Source organism: Accipiter gentilis, chromosome 2 (genome assembly GCF_929443795.1).
Source record: "Accipiter gentilis chromosome 2, bAccGen1.1, whole genome shotgun sequence".
Lineage (NCBI taxonomy): Eukaryota > Metazoa > Chordata > Aves > Accipitriformes > Accipitridae > Astur > Astur gentilis.
This window is the reverse complement of record NC_064881.1, coordinates 32,361,024-32,385,467: the sequence shown is the minus strand read 5'-3', so window position 1 is coordinate 32,385,467 and position 24,444 is coordinate 32,361,024. Positions and strand designations below refer to the sequence as shown.

Genomic DNA, 24,444 nt, shown 5'->3' with positions numbered 1-24,444 from the left:
GTGTGCTTTGGCATTGTGGTTTAAAGGAGTGTAGCAGTGGGTTGACAGTAAGGGCAAAGGAGGTAACAAATATGTTCACCTTTCAGTTTATCAATTCATTTTTTTCTTCCATTGAAAAGAAAGATCAGATCTCATTGCCCTGTGGTTGAAAAGGGTCTAAAAAGGTATTTTGCTTTTGGAAAAAATCTTTAAACTTCCATTTTGTTGCTTGCTTTTTTCATTCGATTCATTTATTTTAATTTAGTCCCAATAAGGCAAACATTGTCTATGTAGTTCTGTAAAACGCTTGTTTCCAGTTGATGAAATTTTTGCCTTAGCAGTATGAACAGTGTGTACTTCTGTAGGCTAAAGCATCTAAATCCTTTAAGCTCTTGAATTTTATTTTTGTTAGTGCATTTTTCAATGAATTCAGACTTAATTTCAATTAGAGGAGTGTTGATGTTGGTTTTTTATCTTGTTTTGTGCCAGCCCATTATACCACATTTCTGCTTTGGAGCTTTTTGTGTTTCATTCAAGCTCCTAGTTGCAAAAGGTGAATTTCTTCTCAACCAAATATTAATTAACATATTTTCCAGTTTTTAAGGATATATGACTTTCTTCTTGAACCACAAAATGGGAAAGAAAAAAAATATTTGGCATGTGGACTCTGAGTCACTGTAGAGTTCCAGCACTTTAAAAACTGTCAGCATTTCTTTGAACACATGAAAAGTGGTGTAAGTAAAAAGTGATGTAGGTGATAACACTAAGAGCAGCCAAAATGCATGTAGAAGAAAACTTTTAATTATGAAGATAGGATATGTTAAATATTTGGGGACTGTGCCTTTTCTTAAGGCGTGTTTCTTCCTTCCACTCCCCCCTACCCCCCGATATAAATTCGAAATGTCATAAACAAGATTTCATCTGCCCTGCTAGACATTGACCATTTAGAATCTTCTGGTTTTGGAAGCAGCCCAAATTTACAAAGCTTTTGTAGCAACATTTAGCTACTTAAAAAAAAAATAAAAAATCCTACATGTTAGACTAAAAGCTGTGGTTGAACCATTGGCATGTGATTTCAGGCTTATGAGTTAGTCTGATTGCCTTAAAAATGTCTAAATGTACCTTGTTTTTTTTTTTTTTTTTTTTTTTGACCAAATCATGCTTTTTGTCTGGAGTGTTGTATTGCAAGTCTCAATTGAAATCTGTCTTTGTATGGTCTAGATCAGAGTTAATGTTCCTGAATCTTTTGACTAGGTCTGAATTTTGAAATTTTTGGGTAGTATTCTTATGGCCATCAGTGATGTTTTACTACTAGAATTAGGAACTCTGCTACTACAGTGAAGTTTCAGCATATGGGGAACAAGTGCTCTGACTCTATCCACAATATTCTTTGTAACAAAAAAAATGTCTGCTAATACTTTCATGTTTGTCAATATATCCTTTTCTCTAGCATGCTTGATAGGCTGAACCTAGCTAGAGAAACTGGGAGAAACATGGAAATGCCTGGATTCTTATTACTTATAATATCTTGAAAATTTGAGAGTTGGTTTTTATTGTCAGGGATGTTTTAGATAAAGTTGATTACATCTAGATCTTTAATACTGCTTTGTAAGCACTTTATGTGTAGAAACTACTGTGAAATTAGGGCCTAATCAAGATTGACAGTTGCTTGTATCTACTTTTGATCAAGACAGAGCATATGAAGATCTTATTTCTACTCAAAATTAAAACATTGCCTGTCCTTTCTCCCTGCCCCCTTCCCTCTTAGCTTTGTTTTCCTTCTGAGAAAATTATGGTCTCAACTGGAAACTCAAAGGGCCTTGCAGTTTGGTGATAGCTTAAAATGTTTCTATATCAAGGAAACCTATTTTGACAGTTCTGATTAAATATGCTCAGCAGCAACTCTCTAAAGAGAGGCTTACAGTCACAGAAATGACTGTGTCAGTGTGGGGTTGAGTAACTTCCATTTCATTGGGGGGCAGAGAAAGACACAGATGCATGAAGTATGTCTGGATAGACTTATCTGTATCTAAGGGACTGAGTGGAGAACTTTATCATTGAGTGTAAGGAACAGGTAATAGACCCATAAACCAACATTTCCTTTTTTCCACTGTGCACAGTCATCTTGAGGAATGAGTGCTAAGACTCTGCAACAGAGGCTTTGAAAATTCTTAAAAAAAAAAAAAAAAAAAAAAAAAAGTGTTTCTTGTAGTACACGAGCTATTGGGCACTTAAAGAAGTAAGAGACTCAATGTAGATGGTTTTTTGTTGAATTATTAGCTAATGTTTGGAACTCATTGCTGCAAGAATAGTGTTTATTTCCAAAAGTGATTGGACAAATTAATTAGAGAAGGGTCTATCCAGGCTATTAAGCATGAAGTTGTTCTGCTGTTTCCAGTAGGCAGAAGCTGAAAAGATACCAGGGAAGCATCAGTAGGAGCTTCTCTAGTCAGTTGGTGTTGGTTCCTTTGATCTCATTCAGCATGCCTATGAAGTCATTAAGAAATCCAAGTTTTTAAGATTTCAGTAATTTTAGCAAAACAGCAAGACTAATGACCAAGAGCTGTAGAATTTTATCACTGACTATTGTAAACTTTTTTCTTTTCCTGATAAAGATCTGGTTTATTTTGAAACAAATCAACCTAAAAAATTTCTGTTCAAAGCATTTGGTAAAACTGTAATGTGTTCTGCTTATAGGTGCTAAAAGTGGATGGTGCTTATGTTGCTGTGAAATTTCCAGGCACTTCCAGTAACGCAAACTGTCAGAGCAGTTCTAATTCAGATCCTGATCCTTCTTCTCTTCTTCAAGACTGTAGGCTGCTCAGAATAGATGAACTGCAGGTATGTCTTTATGAAACATTGAGAAAACAATCGGTATTTTGAAATGTCAGCACTGTGCTTAATTGCATCTTAAAATTTTACATATGTTTTCAGGTTGTAAAAACTGGTGGAACTCCAAAAGTTCCTGACTGTTTTCAAAGGACACCTAAAAAACTGTGTATTCCTGAAAAAACAGAGATCCTAGCAGTAAATGTAGATTCAAAAGGTAAGTAGGACTTACCCTGTAAGATACTCTGTTGGATCCTTTATTACCTGTCTCTCTTCCTAGTGGAAAACAACTACAGTCAAACTAACAAACAGTTGTTTCTATTGATATTAGTAATTCCTTAAAAGTGTTTTAGTTGGGAGTTCTTTTAGTGGCTGCCATCAGTAAAAGACCTTAACTTTTTTCTTCGTGTATCTTTGAAGGAGTGCATGCTGTTCTGAAAACTGGGAACTGGGTTCGATACTGCATATTTGACCTTGCCACAGGAAAGGCTGAACAGGAAAATAATTTCCCTACTAGCAGCATTGCATTCCTGGGTCAGAATGAGAGAAGTGTTGCTATTTTTACAGCTGGACAGGTTTGTGGCTTTGTATCTCAATCATTTAACCTAATTGCACTTCACTTCCATCATCTTTGAATAGGATGGTATAGCCTTTTGTAAGGCTTTTCCAAAGACTGGCAAAGAAATAGTTCTTCAAAGGGGTTATGAAAGACTTGCTGCTACCATTAATATTTTGAAGGCTCAAGGGGAATTGCAATCTCACTTAAGCACTTTGAATAATCTTATTCAACTTCTACCTAGAATAAAAAGAAAAGGGGGGGGGGGAACTTGACAAAGTAGTTCCTGTGTTAGTGTAAACTTGTTATCTAGCTATATTTTGGAATTGGGTCAGGTGAAAATCCACTCTTGAGAATAAATGGAAATGTTAACAAAAAAACCTAACTGTATTTGATACTAAAAACGCAAGGTTTTGTGCAACTCTTCTACTTTCCAATGTTAAGTATCGTATTTTATCTGAATATACGGCTTGGTTACATTGTGAAGGCATCCATGAGAAGGGCTGAGAAAAAGTACCAAAACCATTTTGGTGACTTCCATAAACATGGTATACTTTGCTTAGGATAGTTGTAGGAAACGTTTTTGGCAAAAGAACTGAATTTGAATGTTTCATTTCAATATATTCAACTTCCTTTGGAATATTTAAGTAAGCTAAAAGTATAGGTACTATATGTTTCATTGGTAATGTTTTGTAATAAATATATATATCATAAAGAAGATAATTTTAGTAGTATTTACTATGTTAAGCACACCAGGCATTTGAGAAAGGGCATCTGATATCTCATGCTGTACCACTTGTAATGATAGGAGACAATGACATAAATGAGACTTTTAGGTAAACTGTTTTCATTGTTGGCAGTCAAGCAGAACTGGATCTCTTGGGAAGGATAATATTTATAAAATGTGGAGACTTAATGATAAAACTTTTTTCCCAAATGTAGGAATCTCCTATTATTCTTAGAGATGGAAATGGTACAATCTATCCAATGGCAAAAGATTGCATGGGTGGGATACGAGACCCTGACTGGCTTGATCTTCCACCTATTAGTAGTCTTGGAATGGGTGTTCATTCCTTAACAAATCTTCCTGCTAACTCGACCATCAAAAAGAAAGCTGCTATTATCATTATGGCTGTTGAGGTAAAATATTTTCTTTACTACAGAATTATGTGCTGCTTTTTTCTCTTGCTTTTATAAAGTTATGCTTAAAGCATCTTTGTGTTTAGATACCAATTTGTATTTTAACTATTTCAAAGACACTAATTTCAACAGAAGATTCTCTTAGAAACATGAAGGCACAAATGAATTTATGCAGTAAAGTGAAAGATCCATTTTGGGGGTGCATGTCTTCTGTATCAGGCTTCTAACTAATAATGTTTTTTTAGGCATTACTTTTAAAACTGTTACCACCTTATGTATACTACCAGTATACAATTTTATTTGTTTTATGGATGCACAGTTTTTCTGAGTGAGCCAACAACTTTTCTTGTGAATGCAATGCTTTTTTACTTTTTTTTTTTTTTTTTTTTTTTAAAAAATAATCTTATTTGGACCATACATTAGGAAATTATGAGAGTCAAGTGAAGATTCCCCCCCTCCCCCACTTGAATCTCCTGTAGAGTTCTACTCATCTGTGGTGCTGTATGAATAGCTCCGCTGCGAATTTATATATCATACTTGTATAAACTCATCAGTGATTTGGTGCAGTTTAGTTAGATCTGCTGTGTGCTATGCTGCCACCAGGAGGTATTGTGTACCTGTTAGTCAGATTGATTTCACAGTGGAGTATTCCATCACTGTGGAAAAGCTTGTTATATATGGGGTGAGCCTCCCAGACCTTCAACAGCTTCTATTCGTTCACTTCTCAGCATGTATATTGCTTTGTTTAAAACAAATATGTAAGAGCTAGTTAATGTAGACCCCTCCCATGTTACATGTGATCATGAAATAGAAGTAATCTATCTTAAGAACCCAGCTATGAAGCCAAAGGCATACTTTTGTGAGCCTGATAGCTTCTGCTTAAGCTTCTCCTTTCCTTTAACTTGTCTGTGCCTGAATGCATGCTGTCTTCTCTTTTTAACAGTGCTATAATTGAGATGATGCACATTCTCAACAGTTCCTGCACTGACTTCGAGCAGAACTGGATCTCTTGGGAAGGATAATATTTATAAAATGTGGAGACTTAATGATAAAACTTTTTTCCCAAATGTAGGAATCTCCTATTATTCTTAGAGATGGAAATGGTACAATCTATCCAATGGCAAAAGATTGCATGGGTGGGATACGAGACCCTGACTGGCTTGATCTTCCACCTATTAGTAGTCTTAGAATGTCCTAGATTTAGACTTTCCTATTAATTTCAAAACTGGAAAACTAGAAGTAATTAGGAACTTGTATGTCTGCCATTTATATTTTAAATTATTAAAATATTCTATTCTTTTGAGTACAGAAACAAACTTTAATGCAGCACATTCTCCGATGTGACTATGAGGCTTGCAGACAATACCTGATGAATCTTGAACAAGCAGTTGTCTTGGATCAGAATCCACAAATGCTGCAGACGTTCCTTGGCCATAGATGTGATGGAAACCGCAATATTCTGCATGCTTGTGTGTCTGTGTGCTTTCCAACCAGCAACAAAGAAACAAAAGAGGAAGAGGGTGAGCTCAACAATATAATGAAAATACTTTGAAAATAAACTTTTAATGTATTTTCAAGAACAATTGAAATAAAGGCTGCATTCTTCATATATGGGTATCTTAAAATTTAGCACCTAAAATGTGTCCTAAGCCTTTCAAAGGTGCTGAGACATCATTTTTATTACTCTCATAAGGATTTATAAGAATTTGATAGTTAAGAATACTAAGCTTTTTTTATTGATTGTAAAAGACAAACTTCACATCCACATGTGAATTTTATCTAAAACAAGCATTTTTTCACCTTTATATCACTAGTATCCCTGTTATATCACAGTAAACTTTTAAGAGAAATGTTATTTAATATTTTTCAAGTGTTATAGTATATGTTAACGCATCCAATAAGAAATGCTACTTGCAGTTGACATGTGTGAAAGAATGACCTTCTGTTAATGCCAGTTACTGACACCATTTAAAAATGTCTATTAAATACTGTTATGTAAAAAGTATGCTAACAGAACAAGGTTGCTAAGCCAAGCACTCAAAAATTAGGAAATGCCAGAATTAAGTTTACCCGTGTGCTATACATGGGTATGCGTTGTGAAATGGTCTTTAATTACACCGTCATACTATTTTTTCCACAGGACTACCTCATTCAGTGCACAAGATGGACGGTGCTCACCGAATGGGTAGCTATTCAATATTTCTTTTTATCCTCATCATTCAGTGTGTGGCCCCATTCCTTACTTACTGCACACCATACAAACCCTGCACTGAATAATGAATGAACTTCCTTGTGGGATTTTTGTATGGTGCTGTCATTGAATTTTAGTCATTTATAGACCTTAATTGTTCCTCATATCCCTATTTATAAAATGGGGTAATGCTGCAGCTTTCTCATCTCTTGAAGGTATTATAGCTTGAAGTTTTTCTGTATTAAAAGCTGTTAACTAATTTTGAAGGTTCTGTTTGAGAAGCCTAGAGCCTGATCTAAATTTTTGAGCAGGTGTTATTTCAAAACACTTTATTCTAGAGCTGGATTAATAGTAGTTTTAGTTGTTCTGTGAATGTTAATTATTTCTGTGAGTCAAGCACTTTTTAGGTATCCAGAAATGAGTAAAATGTATCGTGATTGTCTGTAAAAACTTGTTTTACAAAGTTCTGTGTGCTGTTAGATGTGGCAGATATAGGTTCCAGTTCTCCAAAGTGATGTTCAGTGGCATTAAACACAAGACAGTGTTTCCCCCCTCTCCTTGCCAAGCTGTTGCTGCCTTATTGCATGCCTTCTAAATGTTGCAGCAAACAAGGCATAAACAGCTTGCTCATTGTACAACCCTTCATCTTTAGTGTGTCGTCCATCCTGTGCACTGATTGAGGCAGGGGTCTTGTTGCTGGGGGCAGGGTGGGGGGAACAAAAAAACCCGAACCAAAAAACTGACCCCAAACAAACAAACAAAACCCAACTGTGTAACTGAAGATCGTTTTACTATAAGCACACAAGGAAGCCGAAATAAGGATGCATGGGCAAACTTAATCTGATTTTTTCCTAATTTGAGTGCTTGTCTTTGCAACCTTGACATTTTTTCAGTAACTTCATTTGGATGTAATTTAACTTTCTGAAAAATGAAAAACATGAACCTGATAGACTTTTAACACCCCTCTGCCTCTCTCTTTCCCCTCACAAAAGTTGTTTTAGAAGGACATTCATATCTTTAGATTCAAATCGCATTCACCTTCCACTGTAACTGTTAGCAATGGATTTTAGGACAAGCTTATTTTCTGTGCATCATCTGGAGGGCAGTGATGACTAACGTTATGTCTGTAAGTTATACAGCCATCTGTTAAACTGTAAAAGAAGTTTGATTTAGGAGTAAAGGCTTCAATTCCAGACTCCAGATATAATGTTCCTTAACAATTACAGAACATACTGCCCCTTCCCAGCTGGTACCTGCCTGAGATCCTTCACTGTTCTTCATATAGATTCCTCCTTAAGTACCAGAAGGGGAATATCGAGGGCAGGGGTAAGCTTTTTTTGTTCTCAGATCCTGTGCTTGGTTTCACCATAGCTCCTGCAGCATTGGATAAATGAATTGCAGGAAAAGTGGCCCAGACCTGCAAAGCTGGGGAAGTCTGCTCTGTTTCTCTATGATTTGATATCTCCTCAGTCTTGCCAAAAGAAGGGATCTTGGAAAAGACAGGTCCAAAAGAAATGTCCAAAGCATGTGAAGTCATTAAAGAGTTAAATTTCAGTTAACTTTACGGAACACCTACAAACTGAGGGTTTTTTTCTAGAGAATTGGGACAGATTTCATTAGACAACAGAACAGATAATTACCCTTAGAGGCCAGGCATTTAAATTGATGGTTCTGCAAAAGTGAATACTAACTTCATAAATGGAACAGTGAAAATTCAGTTCGTTTAATGTGGGACCAAGGATAGGTGCAATCTCTCCGTTGCAGACAATGGTTGTATTGCTTTTTATTGCTTGAGGGATCACTCTCAAGAGCTGTGCTCCCTGTGTGAGGGGTCTGGAAGTACTATGTGATGGGTCATGAGTTAAGAGCACTAGTGGATCTTAAAAAGGAGTACAACACAAATACAATGGCAATTAATTTACAACTACAGGTCAACTAGTATAGAACTAAGAGCATGAGTAATATTTTGGTAAGTGCTTGATAGTCATCTGCTGTGGGTAGTAGGTGATTTTTGTCCAAGAAACCTGAACATGCTTGAGAACATGCAAAACCTAAGATCTTTGCTACTTCAGGTAGTGACGAGTAGAAAGATCTAAAGAATAAACATGCTTTAAAAGCTGATAAACATCACTGAATTACCTTTTACTTTGAGGTCATAGAATAAGGTGTTAATAGTACATTCTTGGGTTTTTGGGGGGGTTTTTTTGGTTGGGTTTTTTTTTTTTTAAGAAAAAAAAAAAAGGAAAAGAAAAAAAAAGGGAATGAGCCAGGTCTTCATACTGTCAGTGGAGAAAATATCTGTGCAGAGGATGGTGACTGTCAGTTTGAAAAGCCTTTAAATGGAAAGTGAGCACTAGCTATAGCAACTTTGAGAAAGAACAATCAGAGTCACTTTAAAGAAATTTTTTCTTTTTTTCAGAAATATACCTTTTCCTTCTAGTTTGTATAAAAAATTGTCTTTTGCTCTGTTGAAAGGAAAATTGCCCCTCTCCTGGCCTGTATCATGCTGAAAGTGGCTTCTCTTTCAGTTCTTTCTGGATCCATGCTGTAGTGATTCATAATTTGCTGTGTAGTGGCTATGCAATCTTTAATTGTCAGTAGCTCCTAAAGAAGCAGTGACTGTTACTCCGTGCAAACCTTGTACAGCTGACTTTACTGTTTTATCTGTATATTTATCTTGCAGATAAATAAGTCTACATTAGGTCTTTGATTCAGGTGGCTGCTTCAAGTTGTACCGTAACTAGTTGAACCGTACAACTAGTCAATTTTTTATATTCTGTATAACATTTGCCACAATTTGGTCCTTGTTATGACTAGGACCTTTAGGTGTTCTGGTGCTTAGGGTTTTAGGTATTAGAAGAAATGCTCATTCTTTGTGATGTAAACTGAGTATAAGAAGGTAGCACAATCATAACACGGTTTTCCTAAGCATGCTCCTGTGTAGAGTGTGTAACTTAAAAGCCTACAACTTTGCACTGTTGTTGATAGCTGCTCTTTGTGAAGTGTGTGTGTGGGTTTTTTTGTGGTGTTCTGGAGTCCTGGTTTCAGCTGGGATAGAGTTAATTGTCTTCCCAGTAGCTGGTACAGTGCTGTGGTTTGAGTTCAGTATGAGAAGAATGTTGATAACACACCGATGTTTTCAGTTGTTGCTAAGTAGTGTTTAGTCTAAAGTCAAGGATTTTTCAGCTTCTCGCACCCAGCCAGTGAGAAAGCTGGAGGGGCACAAGAAGTTGGGAGGGGACAGAGCCAGGGCAGCTGATCCAAACTGGCCAAAGGAGTATTCCGTACCATGTGATGTCATGTCCAGTATATAAACTGGGAGGAGTGGGGGCAGGGGGATTGCTGCTGGGGACTGCATTGATCGGCAGGTGGTGAGCAATTGCACTGTGCATAATTTGTATATTCCGGTCCTTTTATTATTACTGTTGTCATTTTATTAGTGTTATCATTATCATTATTAGTTTCTTCTTTTCTGTTCTGTTAAACCTTTCTTATCTCAACCCATGAGTTTTACTACTTTTCCTGATTTTCTCCCCCATCCCACTGGGTGGGGGGTGGGGGGAAGTGAGTGAGCAGCTGCATGGTGCTTAGTTGCTGGCTGGGGTTAAACCATGACATCTGGGTTTTTTTGGTTGTTCTTATTTTGAAGCTTTGACTCAGCAAGTGTCTGGAATCAGCTATATGATAGGTCCTTGCTTCCTGATACTGAAAATTGAAAGCTTGTTCTGGAATTTAGGTGCCTTGGATTGCCCTTCTTGATGGCTGTTTAGGAACTAAACCCAGTCAGAATCATGGTTAAGCTCATCCAAAATAAAAATTTGTATGTGAACTTACTCTGTCCCTCTAAATCTTAAAAGCAGGGAACATCTTATGTTGAGTGGCATTTCATGCTTTACACTCCTTCCTTATAATTTTCCCAAGTGAAATTTTGGCACTAATGCTTTTCCTAATTTTTCAGAAGCAGAGCGCTCTGAAAGGAATACATTTGCTGAAAGGCTCTCGGCTGTGGAAGCTATTGCAAATGCAATCTCCGTTGTGTCAAGTAATGGTCCAGGAAATCGGGCAGGATCATCAAGCAGCAGAAGGTAAAATGACTAATAATTTCTTCTTGTTTTCTGTATGCTAATCTCTGTATTAATTACCAATCTCTTATTAATTCTTTCCTTCAGTCTATTTTAAGAACGGACTCTCTTGTTTAGTTTAAAGTCTCTAGTCTAAAGTCAGACTTCACTTCCTCAAGCGCCAAACTAGAGGTCTAATGGTTTTTTTGGAAGCCTTTTCTAGTTTGAGAACTAATGGTGAGATATTTCTAAACTAATTATGTTTTCTGGGGTTGGGGCATTGTCTCCTCAGTTGTGAAGTGGAAATGCTCCTCCTTGTGGAGAAACAGAATTTGAGGATAAGCTCTGGTGTTCTTTACCACAGAGAATTAAGTATTGTGGAAGTACAATAATAGCGCCCAGGCTTGCTCTTACAAGAGAATTTTTGAGGGAGATGGTCACTTACGCAGATGAATAAGACTGAGATCAATAAAACACCAGTGGGGAAGAACTTAAGTTAATTCTTTTTATCCTAAGCAATCATTGTTATAGTGGGAGTCCTTTGTATCAAGGTGGCCCTAAAGGATAGGTTTCTGACTCTGACAGAATCCTAATTTCTGATGACATTTATGTTCTTCCTCTTTCCATGATGGTAACAGAGTGGTGCTCACGTCAAGGGAATTTGACAATACCTGTACTGAGTTGTAGTCAGTTCAGAGTACTCTGGATGAGGGCATAATAAAATTTTTTTACTTAGCTTTGTAGTCAAAGCAATTGACATGACATGATGTCTTTATCATTCCCAAGCTACAGTCCTCATCACTGTGATCTTTTTGATATGGGAGATAAGGGTAAGGGTTGAAGCTTCTGTCCCACATTCTGTAGGAGACATTACTCTTAAGAGGAAGTGCATTTTAAAAAAACCCAACCACTTTTATATTTGTACCTCTGTATCACACTGGGTTCTTTGGCTTCTACCTTATTCCTAATACCTTGCCCTCAAGTAAGGTGATACAGAATTTCTTGAAATTGTTTACTGACTGTCCTCTGTAAAGTAGTACTTTCAAGTTAAATAACTTTAAACAAATAACTCCTTTCAAAAAATCTCTTTTTCAAGCCCCATGTTTATTCTTTCATTAACTTCTTCTTGCAGTTAGATTTTAAAAAACAGCAGCAACAACAAATTCTTGCACAAGCTTAACACCCCTGGCCACGAGTTCAAGGTAAAAGGAATGTCAAATAGTGGTAATGCCCATCAACTGCTGCTCCCTGCAAGAGGCAGTGGTGTAGTGACTAGGCATGTGTTCTGGGCTCAAATCTGCCTTGATGCTTTGCTGGCTGACTCATCTTCCAAGGCCATTATATTCTGTTGCAACAAAATGGAATACAGGAATGAAAAAATACCTCTTTGCTCATTCTTTATGCTGAAGAAAAATGGAGATAAAAAGAGTTTTGTTTCCTTTTTCAGTGTGAAATTCTGCTTTTAAATGTTCTAATTATAGATAAAAATGAGGTCATATTTTTATCTTGGTTTTGTATTCAGTTTGAGATTAAGGGAAATGATGAGAAGATCCTTGAGAGCTGCTGGACTGGGCAGACATGAAGCCGGTGCTTCATCAAGTGATCACCAGGACCCAGTTTCTCCACCAATAGCTCCTCCCAGCTGGGTTCCAGATCCTCCTGCAATGGATCCGGGTAAGTCTGCTCATGCATCGCATTAGACTGTAGAATGAGAGATTTAATAAAGGAACTGATGGCTTTTAGGGTGAATCACTTAGATTTCAGTGTGAGACTAAAATACGTAATGTCATTGAGGTAGCAAGAGGTCATTGAGGTAGATTTAAGAGTTTACTGAAGACTTAACAGCTGTTTTTAAATCCAGTATGTGTCTTTCTAACACTGGTGTCAAACTTCTGTGAAGTGTGTTTTGTAATGTGGAGTTACATTACTAATCTAGGAATGTGGCCGTTTGTAGGAAAGAGTACCAATTAAATACAGAAAACCTGCAGTGTGTTAGACATTGCAGAAAGAGCATGTTGTTAGGGATGTTTTTATGTATTGATATACATCCTGCTGTTCTGTTTACTGAAAGATGGTGACATTGATTTTATCCTGGCCCCCGCTGTGGGATCTCTTACCACAGCAGCGACTGGCACCAGCCAAGGACCTAGCACCTCCACGATACCAGGTAAGGACATACTGCTTATCTGATTATGCTTTAGAAGGAAAATGATCTCAAAAGCTGTCTTTGCTTGCACAGACTTTCTGCATATGAAAATGGCTCTTATCAGATGAAGATTGGATTGAAGCAGGATTTCACAAGTGTGCAGAAAGTAAATGAAGCACCATGCTGTGTTTTATGTAAAAATTATTTTTACCTGAGGAATGACAAATATGTAAAAATATGGTAATCAGTATGAAATTGGGATTACTGTCTGTATTTCAGAATGTAATTTGGAACTGAAATTTACAGTACTTCAGTGAAATGTTACTGAAACTGGCAAACCAGTTAAGCTACTGATTATTCACCCCAGTGAAACATTGAATTATTTGCTTTTAATAGGTAGTTATTTTTTAAGGAAAAACTGTTTCTCTGCAATTTTATTTTTTTCTCATTACAGGTCCTTCTACTGAACCATCTGTAGTGGAATCAAAGGATCGGAAGGCAAATGCTCATTTCATACTGAAATTACTATGTGATAGTGTTGTTTTACAACCTTATCTTCGAGAATTGCTGTCAGCTAAGTAAGGATTTTCATATGAATTCTCACTATTCTTTGTAATGTTATATCACCTGAAATTTTTACGTAGAAGCTTCTTTAAAAAGGTTGTTTAAAGGTGCATGAGTTAAAATGGAGAATGTTAGAATATTGGTTGTATTTGTGTCCTGCCATCCCTTAATTAGGTCCGTTTCACAGAAGTAAAACAAATAAGTGCTTATTCACTCCCTGTTCTTTCTTTTTGCACAAGGTTAGGAGTGCTAAGTTTTTTCATATATTTGTTTCCTATCTCTCCTGTTACAACAAAAAATTTCAGTGTGTTTTAACTTGTCTGTTTTTTTTTCCCTAGGGATGCAAGAGGCATGACACCATTTATGTCAGCAGTTAGTGGACGGGCATATCCTGCTGCGATTACAATTCTAGAAACTGCACAGAAAATTGCTAAAGGTACACCAGTTTCAGTAATAATTAGCGTGTGGTTTCCTTCCAAAGTTATGGCAGATTCATTATTAACAGTGCTTTTTTTGTGTGCAAAATTACACGTACTTGAGCAACTGGTGATGGTGGTAAACGCATCTTTCCAAAACACTGTATACTGCTGCATGTTTTGGAAATCTTGCTGTTATGGAGTATCTTCCTCTTTTGTAGTGTGTATATTATGATAGATTTCTATGAATATTGTTGCTTTTGTGTTCTTTATAGTCTTTTCAGCACTTCATTGCTTTACAAACATCAGTGGATTAAGGTACTATTTTTCAGTTGCACAAAGGAACTTCTTTCTTTGAATTGGAAAAAAAAGTATGATAAAGCAGTATGCCCAGCTAGATCCTGTTCCCGAAAAGACTTCTTTACAAACATATGTTTTGTGACTCTCTTTCAATGTTGGTATTTAATTGTTTAAGAGAAGTATGTGAAGTTGAAGTTATGGAGAAACTTAAGCAGATTAGAACTGTGGTGTGACAAGGTCTATAGGACTGTGTGTATTCCTTAGAAGAATATTGCCCATAAAATATTTTTTTTAATCCTTCAAAATGGTGATCCACTGAATTATTAGAATATCAGTGAGTTTAGAACTGGGTAAGAGTTGGTGGTTGTATTTTTTAGTCAGGAATTTGCAGCAGCTTTTATAAGAAATACCTGTAATGCGTCAAGCAGAAAGCTTTCTCAAAAAATTGTGATAGAGACTTTATTCAAATTTTTAATTCTGTATGGGACTTTGTAACGGCAGAGGTCTCTCAACTATGGATTCTGTTGGTGGGTTTTTGTTATTTTTGGGGGGTCATTTTTAACACTGGTATTCTATTGTTCTTTTAGCTGAAGCAGCTTCCAGCGAAAAAGAAGATGATGTGTTTATGGGAATGGTTTGTCCTTCTGGTACAAATCCAGATGACTCTCCTTTGTATGTTTTGTGTTGTAATGACACATGCAGTTTTACGTGGACTGGTGCAGAACATATTAACCAAGTAAGACGCCTTTTTTTTTTTTTTTTTTTTTTTTTTTTTTAATTTTTAAGTAAATAGGAATGTGTTTCAACCATCTATTGTGTTAGTCTACTAATAAAATTTTTAAATTATTAAAGTTGTATTGTTTTAATTACTGTAACTTTTAAGTCTGGTATGGTTATTGCCTCCCCTAATTGCTTTGTACTGCCAAAGCTGGCTGTGTTGGTCAGAATATGGCTGTTCACTAGCTTTGTCAAAAATTTTGATGGCAACAGCTCTTTGTAAACACTGAATATCCTAACTAACAACAAAGTTTCGCTTTATAGAATTGAGTTACTTGTAAGTGAAGGCATCAGTTTGAACAAGTGCAGTTTTATTGTAACCTAAAATGCTGTGAGATTGCAAGTGCTCTAGGGAGAAAACTATGCATAATATTTGTGGTAACTTTTTTTTAGGATATATTTGAATGCCGAACATGTGGCCTATTGGAGTCTCTTTGTTGTTGCACAGAATGTGCAAGGGTCTGTCACAAAGGACATGACTGCAAGTAAGTATTGTTCTGTTTCTTATACTTAAATCAATACTTTGTGGTTTCATTTGTTTACTGATAGTTAATAGATTTTTTTTTTTTTCCTTGGTTGAAGTGTTCAGATATTAGCGAACAGAAGATTAATAAAATGTTTAAAATATCTTCTTTTCTTTCTGTTCTGTAAGATTTATTTTACAGGTCAAAACTGAAAGAGTAACCTGAAGCAGTCTCATACTTTTCACTTTGTAGAATTTAGAGTAAATGAGTAATTCTGATGCCCTCAAAGTGCTTAATATTCTGAGATTAATATATCTAAATAATACCATGTTTTCATTTTGGGTGCCTCCAGGAGTTTTCTGAAGCCAGTGAATCCTGATGACAGATCATTGTTGTAAACTTTCAGAAAGGACATATTAATCTCTAAGATCAACTGTAATAAAGGGAAAAGTGAGCAAGCAGTCAAATGAACAGTCAAGAAGTCTCTGATCAGCCTGGTCAACGCTTTGAAGCTGCAGATGTTTTGTGCCACTGTTACAGGGTGTAAATGTTACAGCATTAATATCCTAGCTATAACAAGCTAACAGATACAATTACAAAGATATTCTCAGCATTGTAACAATTACTGAGATTTTACTGCATGTCGTGAGGATTTCCAGCTTAACTTTCTTGGCTGGGGGCTATTTTGGGAAGAATAAATGATATTGGATGAGTTTTACTAAGGCACTATGAAAAGCTATATAGTGAAACTGCCCTCTTAAAATGAGTGTAGGAAACAAGACTAGCAAATGTCAAGTGTTGCCACATATAAACTGCATTTCTCTTAAGCTAGGTTTTGGCATCTTGCAACTATAATAAACAACAAACTCTAGCAGGAATCTTAATGTGTACACTAACACCCTCAGTCTGCATAGAAAATATTTGGTATGTTACTGAACAGTGTTGCAGTTCACCTTTTCTATTTCTTGTAGGCTCAAAAGAACATCTCCAACAGCCTACTGTGATTGCTGGGAAAAGTGCAAGTGTAAAACATTAATTGCTGGACAAAAGTCTGCTCGCCTTGATCTCCTTTACCGCCTGCTTACCACCACAAATCTTGTTACCATGCCAAATAGCAGGCAAGTTCATATCTGCAATGACTAGGGCAGAATAATTTTTATTTTTAAGTATATGGTATATCAGAACTTCACTGATCAATTTTTCATTACAGGGGAGAACACCTGCTGCTGTTTTTAGTACAGACAGTTGCCAGGCAAACTGTGGAACACTGCCAGTACAGACCACCTAGAATTAGGGAAGATCGTAATCGTAAAACTGCAAATCCTGAAGGTGAAATAAGAGAATAAGTTTCAGTAAAAATAAATGGCAAATTCCGTATTTCAGTACCTCTTTCTTATATTGCTTTTTTGTCTTTTTAGATTCTGATATGCCTGATCATGATTTAGAACCTCCTCGTTTTGCCCAGCTTGCTTTGGAACGTGTTTTGCAGGACTGGAATGCACTGAAGTCCATGATCATGTTTGGTTCTCAGGAAAATAAAGACCCGTGTGTATTTATGCATAGTTGTCAATGTAAAGTTTGATCTGATATTTTAGACCTGTTAACTTATATAAAATTTATTTCCTTTCTTTTTGTTTTTTCCAAGTCTTAGTGCAAGCAGTAGGATAGGTCATCTTCTGCCTGAAGAACAAGTTTACCTTAATCAGCAAAGTGGAACTATTCGCTTGGACTGTTTCACACACTGCCTTATTGTCAAGTGTACAGCAGACATTTTGGTAAGCACTCTTAGCCATGTTTTACATAGATTTTCTGAATATTGTGATATTATAGTTTATCTCAGGTGATATGCTTGGAGACAAATTTGAAAATAACTTGTAGTTGTGTTTTTGTAAATTTATACTGTTATGATTGTGTTCTCCCTTTGAATCTTAATCTGTCTTGTTTCATGCTTCTAAATGACACACCATTATTAGGTTGTAATGACCTGTTTTTACAGCTCTTAGATACTTTGCTGGGTACTCTAGTAAAGGAATTGCAAAACAAGTATACGCCAGGGCGCAGAGAAGAAGCTATTTCTGTTACAATGAGATTCCTGCGTTCTGTGGCAAGAGTGTTTGTCATTCTTAGTGTGGAAATGGCTTCCTCCAAAAAGAAAAAGTAAGTGGTGGGGTGTGCGTGTGTGTGTTACTGGTGGTGTTTGAGGTTTTTTATTTGAATACTTACTCTCTTATTAAATGAGTTCATAAAAGTCACCAGTGGGCAGGAACATCGGAATTAAGTTGAGGTCTGTAGGCAGCACTGTGTGGAAAGGTGCAAACCTCAAGACTGCACAATAGCTGCTGGTATGTCGCATAGCTTTTTAATACAACGCTTGTTAAACTTACATATTCATACTGAACGTTTCTGTTTAAAAAGTTAGAATTTTTGGAAGTAGGGTTTAACACGTTAAAATTACAGTCTATGGTTGTTTGTCATTAATTGAGTTAAATATCCAGCCTTAGTCTCCGAGTATGGAATGATAAATGTTTTTAACTGATGTTTTTATAGCTGTGCATATAGTTACTATACACACAAATGTATGTATCTGTTAAAGATAATTGTCTTAACCTTTTGAGAAAAAAAATTGATATCACCATAAACTTTTTTCAAAAGAAAGACATATTTGACCTTTATTTTTCTGTATTTTTTTCCCCTAGCAATTTTATTCCACAGCCAATTGGAAAATGTAAACGTGTATTCCAGGCATTATTGCCCTATGCTGTTGAAGAGTTGTGCAATGTAGCAGAATCTCTAATTGTTCCAGTCAGGATGGGAATTGCACGTCCTACAGCACCCTTTACTCTTGCTAGCACTAGTATAGATGCCATGCAGGGAAGTGAAGAACTGTTTTCTGTGGAGCCTCTGCCACCCAGACCATCATCTGACCAGTCTAGCAGGTAAAATTTGCTAAAGCTCACTATTCATTCTTTTCAAAGACTTGTTACAGGTGGTTTTGTTTTGGGTTTTTGTTAGCTTTTCATTAAAAGAAATATGGTGGGGCTTCTTATTCTGGCAAAGCATTTTGGAAGTACTTTCCTACTGACAGATTCCTATAGTAATTCAGATTTATAGTGATGTCCAGAGGTCCAAATCTGCCTTTTTTTTGTTTGTTTTTATTGTAAAAGTTCTAGTCAGTCTCAGTCATCCTACATCATAAGGAATCCTCAGCAAAGACGAATCAGCCAGTCACAACCAGTTCGAGGCAGGGATGAAGAACAAGATGATATCGTTTCAGCAGATGTGGAAGAGGTCAGTTTTCTTCTTTTCGTATGTTGTTTTTCTTCTCAGTATGGCACCTAATGCATTAGCACATGCTGTAACATCTGAACCAAAAATCCATGCATCTAGACCTCCGATTTGCAAGAGATGATGAGTAGTACTTCATGAAGTCCTACCGTGCCACAAGCGTTTTGTTTTAATAGAGCTTTGTAATTGTTGTTTTGTGTTCAGCAATAGTCATTTCAGAGTATACCAAGTGCCTTGCATTTGACAGAATTACAGTATGATTTAGACTATTAATAAATACACGTCATTTTGTTAATATAGCATAAGTTTTATATATAATAACTCCCTGCTAAGAAAGTTTTCAAGTCTTGCAGCACATGGTTGCTATTACGTAGGTTCTATTGGAGAACTAGAGGGTCTTTTATTAGATTTCAATATTTAGAAACTAATTCTAGGTTTTATAGTCAATTTTACCCTTCAGCATTAAAATCTACTGTCCAAGGCTGTGTTTTAATTGTGGGCCTGATTTTTTTCCACAACACTATGGACTGTACAACCATGTACAAATACTGTGGCTGTAAGTTCATTTTCTGTTCACATCAATTCAATTGTGAGATCATCTTTCGTAGATGTGGTTTTTTGTTTCTTAGTTTGTAAACCAAATTTTGCACTGAGTTTTTGAAAAATATGTGGGTTATCTCTGATATGGAAGGTACTCTAGCGTGAAATTACAATGCTTTATTCCAGGTTGAGGTGGTTGAAGGGGTAGCTGGTGAAGAAGACCATCATGATGAACAGGAAGAACATGGCGAAGAAAATGCTGAAGCAGAAGGACAGCATGATGAGCATGATGAAGATGGTACGTATAATGTACATCATGCACATTACTGCTTGGATGCGCAAAGTGTGCATCAAAACCAAAAGGCATCTGTGGAGTCACCAGTGACAACAATTTGGGAGACTTGTGTAAGTAGAGATAATCCAAGGGTTTCAGACTATGCACCTTACAAAAGGAGATGAATAAAATTACAGATAACTCATAGTAGGCAAGTACGTGAAGGTTTTTATTTTTCTCTTTCTGCACAAGGAGAAAATACTAAGGTACCAAAGGATAAAAAATACCAAACCCAAGTGTTGTTATATGCTTGGTTAACAATATCTATTTTGCCTTTTGTATTTGCTACTGTAAAATGTTGTTGACGTAAACTACTTGAAGGACTAAAAAAAATAGCCTAGCTCTTGTATGGCTAATAATAGAATAGTGGTTATGGCAGATGTGTTCTCAAAAGGGATCTGAATCATGGTGAGCTAGTTTTCAAACCAATCACAAAATATTAAATTATGGTTCAATATTTTGTAGACAAAATTAATCTATTATGTATGAAAATTCTTGCCATTAATATGACTTGTCTTGTATTAGTATGGGATTAGATGGCCCAAAGGTATGATAAAAAAAAAAATTATCATCTCTTTCTCACTGTGCCTTGTGTTTCCAGTCAACCCATTTACAGTACAGGAAATTTGTTTATTCACTTGCTGAGTATTCAGAAAATTTAATTCTCAAAACTTAAACTTGAATAGAACCTGTATTTTTTAATTAGAGGGTTTTTTTAATTATTTTTCAGTATTCTTTAGATACTTGTTTGAAACAGCATATGGTTAATTGTCCTAATATATGTGCATGAAGAGATGTGGAGTCTGTTGGCTTGAGTGAATGATTCTGAATCCTTAGTGTCTTAATTTTCTCTGTGTGTGTGTGTGTGTGTGTGTGTGTGTGTGTGTGTTGAATGTATATGTGCAGTACAGAGTGAGAAGGCCAGAGGTTGCTAATTGCTGGAAAATAAGAAGATACGCTCCAAGTATTGCTGCATGTTTGCACTGCTTTTATGACCTCTCCCTGCCTATCCATTAACTTCTGCTATAGTAAGAGGCTCTGGCTTTCATTTAATGTGTCTTGTACGAGTCATTAGTCGTCATATTTTTTCTTTTTTTTTAAACTTGAGATGTTTTGTATATTGTTTTTATAGGCAGTGATATGGAGTTGGATTTGCTAGCTGCTGCTGAAACAGAAAGTGACAGTGAGAGTAACCACAGTAATCAGGACAATGCTAGTGGGCGCAGAAGTGTTGTCACTGCAGCTACTGCTGGGTCAGAAGCAGGTATGCCACATCATCTTGGGTTTAATCTAGCTATTTAAATTTAGATATTAGTATTAAGTTGTACAGGAAAAAGAAATGTGATAGTGATTGAATATGGCTTTATCAAGGGCAGAACTGGCTTCACCTAAAAAATACTATTCTTTGCCTTTGGATCTGGACTGCATCCAGCACTCCAGAAGTATACTGGAGAAATTACTTCACAATTAGATTGGACAGAGCAAGAATTACCTGATTATGACATACTTTTCCCTTGTAATCTTATTTTCCCTTTCTTTTTTTCTCTTAACCCAGCTTCTTCCCTCCCATCTCCACCTTCCACACGTTTCCTGTTTTTCCTTTGCTTTTCCTTTTGCCTGTTATTTTAAGGTATACTATGCAGGCTTCTTGGACAAGGAGATGTGCTAAGATGTGGCCTATCTTTTTTGCTCTTACAGAGCTTCTGCAGGTGTTAGCCAGAGATTACCTTGCACTCTTGTGAAGTGAAATGAAACGTTTTCACTCATTTTTAGTGTAGAAGTTAGATATGGTTTTAAAAAAAACCCACAAAACCTGACCAGTCATTTTAAGCCTTTTTGAAAGCAACTGCTCGACTGTCCAGTTTGGAAGCAGAATCTTTAGAATTCATTGCCTGGGGGCAGAATCAGTGAAGAATTTTTAAATCAAATTATGTCTTAATTTATCTTTTGAAATGTAAGTAATCTTACTGCTTATTCATGAAACGTATGGAAAATCAGCAGAATGTTATAAGTATAATTTACTAAAGATTTTCAGTAGGGGTAGGTACTTGAACCTTTTTAGTACATGTAGTTTCTTCTCATGTAAAAAGTTTACAATGCTAACACGGTACATGTATATGTGCACAGATGTGCAGTTGTCAGTTACTATTTATTGCTTATTTTCCTCAATAGGAGCTAGCAGTGTTCCAGCATTTTTTTCTGAAGATGACTCTCAATCAAATGATTCCAGTGATTCTGATAGCAGCAGCAGTCAGAGCGATGACATAGAGCAGGAGACGTTCATGCTTGATGAGCCTCTGGAACGAACCACAAATAGCTCACATGCCAATGGTGCTGCCCAAGCTCCCCGTTCTATGCAATGGGCTGTACGTAGTACCCAAAACCAGAGGACTACTAGCACTGCTCCTTCTAGTACATCAGCACCAGCAGGCAAGTCTGTGTAAAATGCATGCATGGATGTCGGTTAACTCTGGCTTTTTTTCCTTCTGTTTTTGTTTTTTCTCTTAAGGGTGAAATTTTACCTCTTTGTCTTAGAAGGACAGTGCTGACCTATCTTGACTGTTCCAGTTTTGGTTTTGAATTTTAAAAAAAGAAGGAACTGTTGTAATTCTTAAGAAGATATGAGTATGCTTACTGTAGCTAGTATTTTTTTTCTAGTTACAGTTGTGATGCCAGTAATATTTACAAGCCTATTTCTAGAAATGTTCATTCTATCAGTCCCTACAGAAAATATGTCACAAAGGTTAAATAAAATCATTCATGTCATATTTTCTTTTATGTTTAGCAAGTTCAGCAGGCTTGATTTACATTGATCCATCAAACCTACGTCGGAGCGGTACCATCAGTACGAGTGCTGCAGCAGCAGCAGCAGCACTTGAAGCCAGCAATGCAAGCAGCTATTTAACATCTGCAAGCAGTTTAGCAAGAGCATACAGTATTGTGATACGGCAGATATCTGATCTGATGGGTCTGATTCCAAAGTACAATCATTTAGTATACTCCCAGATCCCAGCTGCAGTGAAGCTGACTTATCAAGATGCAGTTAACTTGCAGGTAAGAACATCCAAATCTCTGTAGAGAAACATAATTTCAATACAGTTGGGTTTTTTAGATAAATCATAGAACTATTGAGGTTGAAAGTGACCTCTGAATATTGTCTAGTCCAAATTTCCTGCAAGGTCAATAGGAGAAGGCTGCTCAGGACTGTGTCCAGTTAGGTTTTGAGTGTCTCCCAAGGATGGAGACTCCACAACTCCTCTGGGCAACCTGTTAAGTGTTCAACAAGTCTCATAGTAAAAAAGTTTATTCTTGAGTTTAAATGAATTTTCAAAGTATTTCAGTTTGTCCCTCTTGCCTCTTGTCCATTCACTGGATATCACTGAGAAAAGTCTGGCTCTGCATACTTCATACCTTTTTATCAGGTATATATATACACTGATAAGATCCTCCTGAGTTCGTTTCTTGAGTCTAAGCTGTCCCAGCTCTCTCAGTGTCTCCTCATATGAGAGATGTTGTAGGCTGAAGTAGCTATAGTTACTAATTCCATTAAATTGTTCGTATTTCATATACAAATATTCTTTCAAAACAAGAATTTCAGTTGATTTTTTTCCACAGCCAAGTCTAACTGGTATCTACTTAATAGTTAAGTCAGGATTGACTGCTTTGGAGACACTAGTGGTCTCTACTAGAGATCTTTTGCCCTATTCTTTTTGACATGAACTGTTGAGTCTATAGAAGAAGAAAGTTAGTAAGGGCCAAATAATTAAATGACATAAAAGATTTGTACAGGTAAATGCACTGTTAGCTGTCCCTTCTTTCAGGGACGTGATCATCCTTTCCCTGTTATGTGTATATTTTTTAGTACAGTGCTCTTTACTGTTGGTTTTTGAAAGTATATGTAAAATGCATCTGTAGAGAAAATACATGAAAGGGAAGACTGGTGTCTGGCTTGTATAGAAAGAAGTTTCAGAGACTTAACAACCCAGGAGGAACTTCAGTGTGTTCAGAAAGTATGTATCGTGGGCATAGTGTATAGAGTAAATTATCTGTACTGAATTTAGTAAAAAAATAAACTGTCAGAATAATACTGCTGCTTTGGGGAACCCAAGAAATCCAGTGATGCTGTTTTCTGTTAGTAGTACTGTGTGCTGGGATGTGAAAAACGGATGACAATATATTTACTTGTAATTGAGCCACAAAGTATTTGTATGGCTCTGTTTTCACAGTACAATGGAAGAAAAAGGGCTTCTGATTTGGGAGAGGAACGTTACAAAGATATTTTGGGATCAAATGCTTGGGGAAAGGTGCAGGGAAAGAAATGAGAACATGGTTTTATTATGGAGGGGGCTAAAATCAGTTTCTGTTCAGGAGATTCTTAGTGGGAAAATATTGCCTCTGCTTTGTAGAGCTGTTTTGCAAAGGTTACTTCTTTGCCAGCTGAGTGCACAGGAGAGCTGTCCAGCTGAGGCAGCAAGAGATTTGTATTAACATGTGAAAGCTTGATAGTAGAGGTTTCATTTGGATACAGAAATGGGGTTGAAACAGCATTTTGTTAGTTTAGTGGATTTGAGAACATTTGTAGTGTGAGGGATGTTTTTGAAGGCCAGAATGTAGAGGAATGAAGAAAGCAGACTGATGTTGGATTAAAAAAACGCAAGGTCAATGGAGTTAGCAAATGGCAAGAAAAGCAGGCTTCAGAGCCAGTATTGGGAACAGGTGAAGCAAAGACTGGACTGGGAGGAGAGCTTTGTATGCAGACATAGTGCTCTATGCAGGTCTTAACTTTGTTGTCTTCACTGAGTAAGTTGCAGGAGGTGAAGAATGGTGAAAGATCTGGCTGGTGAATGCCATAGCAGGATGAG

At 36.6% G+C, this 24,444-nt stretch overlaps 1 protein-coding gene across 11 annotated transcripts in view; it reads left to right on the top strand.

The window, feature by feature from the left end:
- Nucleotides 1-24,444, top strand: part of UBR5 (ubiquitin protein ligase E3 component n-recognin 5) — a 94,622-nt gene that overhangs the window by 54,175 nt on the left and 16,003 nt on the right. For 6 of the 11 annotated variants that reach the window (XM_049817508.1, XM_049817423.1, XM_049817453.1 and 3 more), the window contains 24 exons: nt 2,677-2,820; nt 2,914-3,025; nt 3,229-3,383; nt 4,307-4,504; nt 5,814-6,024; nt 6,645-6,689; nt 10,654-10,780; nt 12,279-12,430; nt 12,828-12,923; nt 13,357-13,480; nt 13,805-13,902; nt 14,770-14,918; nt 15,353-15,444; nt 16,395-16,541; nt 16,634-16,752; nt 16,842-16,968; nt 17,069-17,198; nt 17,420-17,580; nt 18,120-18,359; nt 18,588-18,711; nt 19,435-19,546; nt 20,715-20,846; nt 21,755-22,012; nt 22,368-22,636. In XM_049817508.1, the coding sequence (XP_049673465.1) occupies nt 2,677-2,820; nt 2,914-3,025; nt 3,229-3,383; nt 4,307-4,504; nt 5,814-6,024; nt 6,645-6,689; nt 10,654-10,780; nt 12,279-12,430; nt 12,828-12,923; nt 13,357-13,480; nt 13,805-13,902; nt 14,770-14,918; nt 15,353-15,444; nt 16,395-16,541; nt 16,634-16,752; nt 16,842-16,968; nt 17,069-17,198; nt 17,420-17,580; nt 18,120-18,359; nt 18,588-18,711; nt 19,435-19,546; nt 20,715-20,846; nt 21,755-22,012; nt 22,368-22,636 (3,522 nt within the window). The remainder of the gene's footprint in view (nt 1-2,676; nt 2,821-2,913; nt 3,026-3,228; nt 3,384-4,306; nt 4,505-5,813; nt 6,025-6,644; nt 6,690-10,653; nt 10,781-12,278; nt 12,431-12,827; nt 12,924-13,356; nt 13,481-13,804; nt 13,903-14,769; nt 14,919-15,352; nt 15,445-16,394; nt 16,542-16,633; nt 16,753-16,841; nt 16,969-17,068; nt 17,199-17,419; nt 17,581-18,119; nt 18,360-18,587; nt 18,712-19,434; nt 19,547-20,714; nt 20,847-21,754; nt 22,013-22,367; nt 22,637-24,444) is intronic. The other 5 variants (XM_049817472.1, XM_049817499.1, XM_049817490.1 and 2 more) reach the window with 3 other exon arrangements.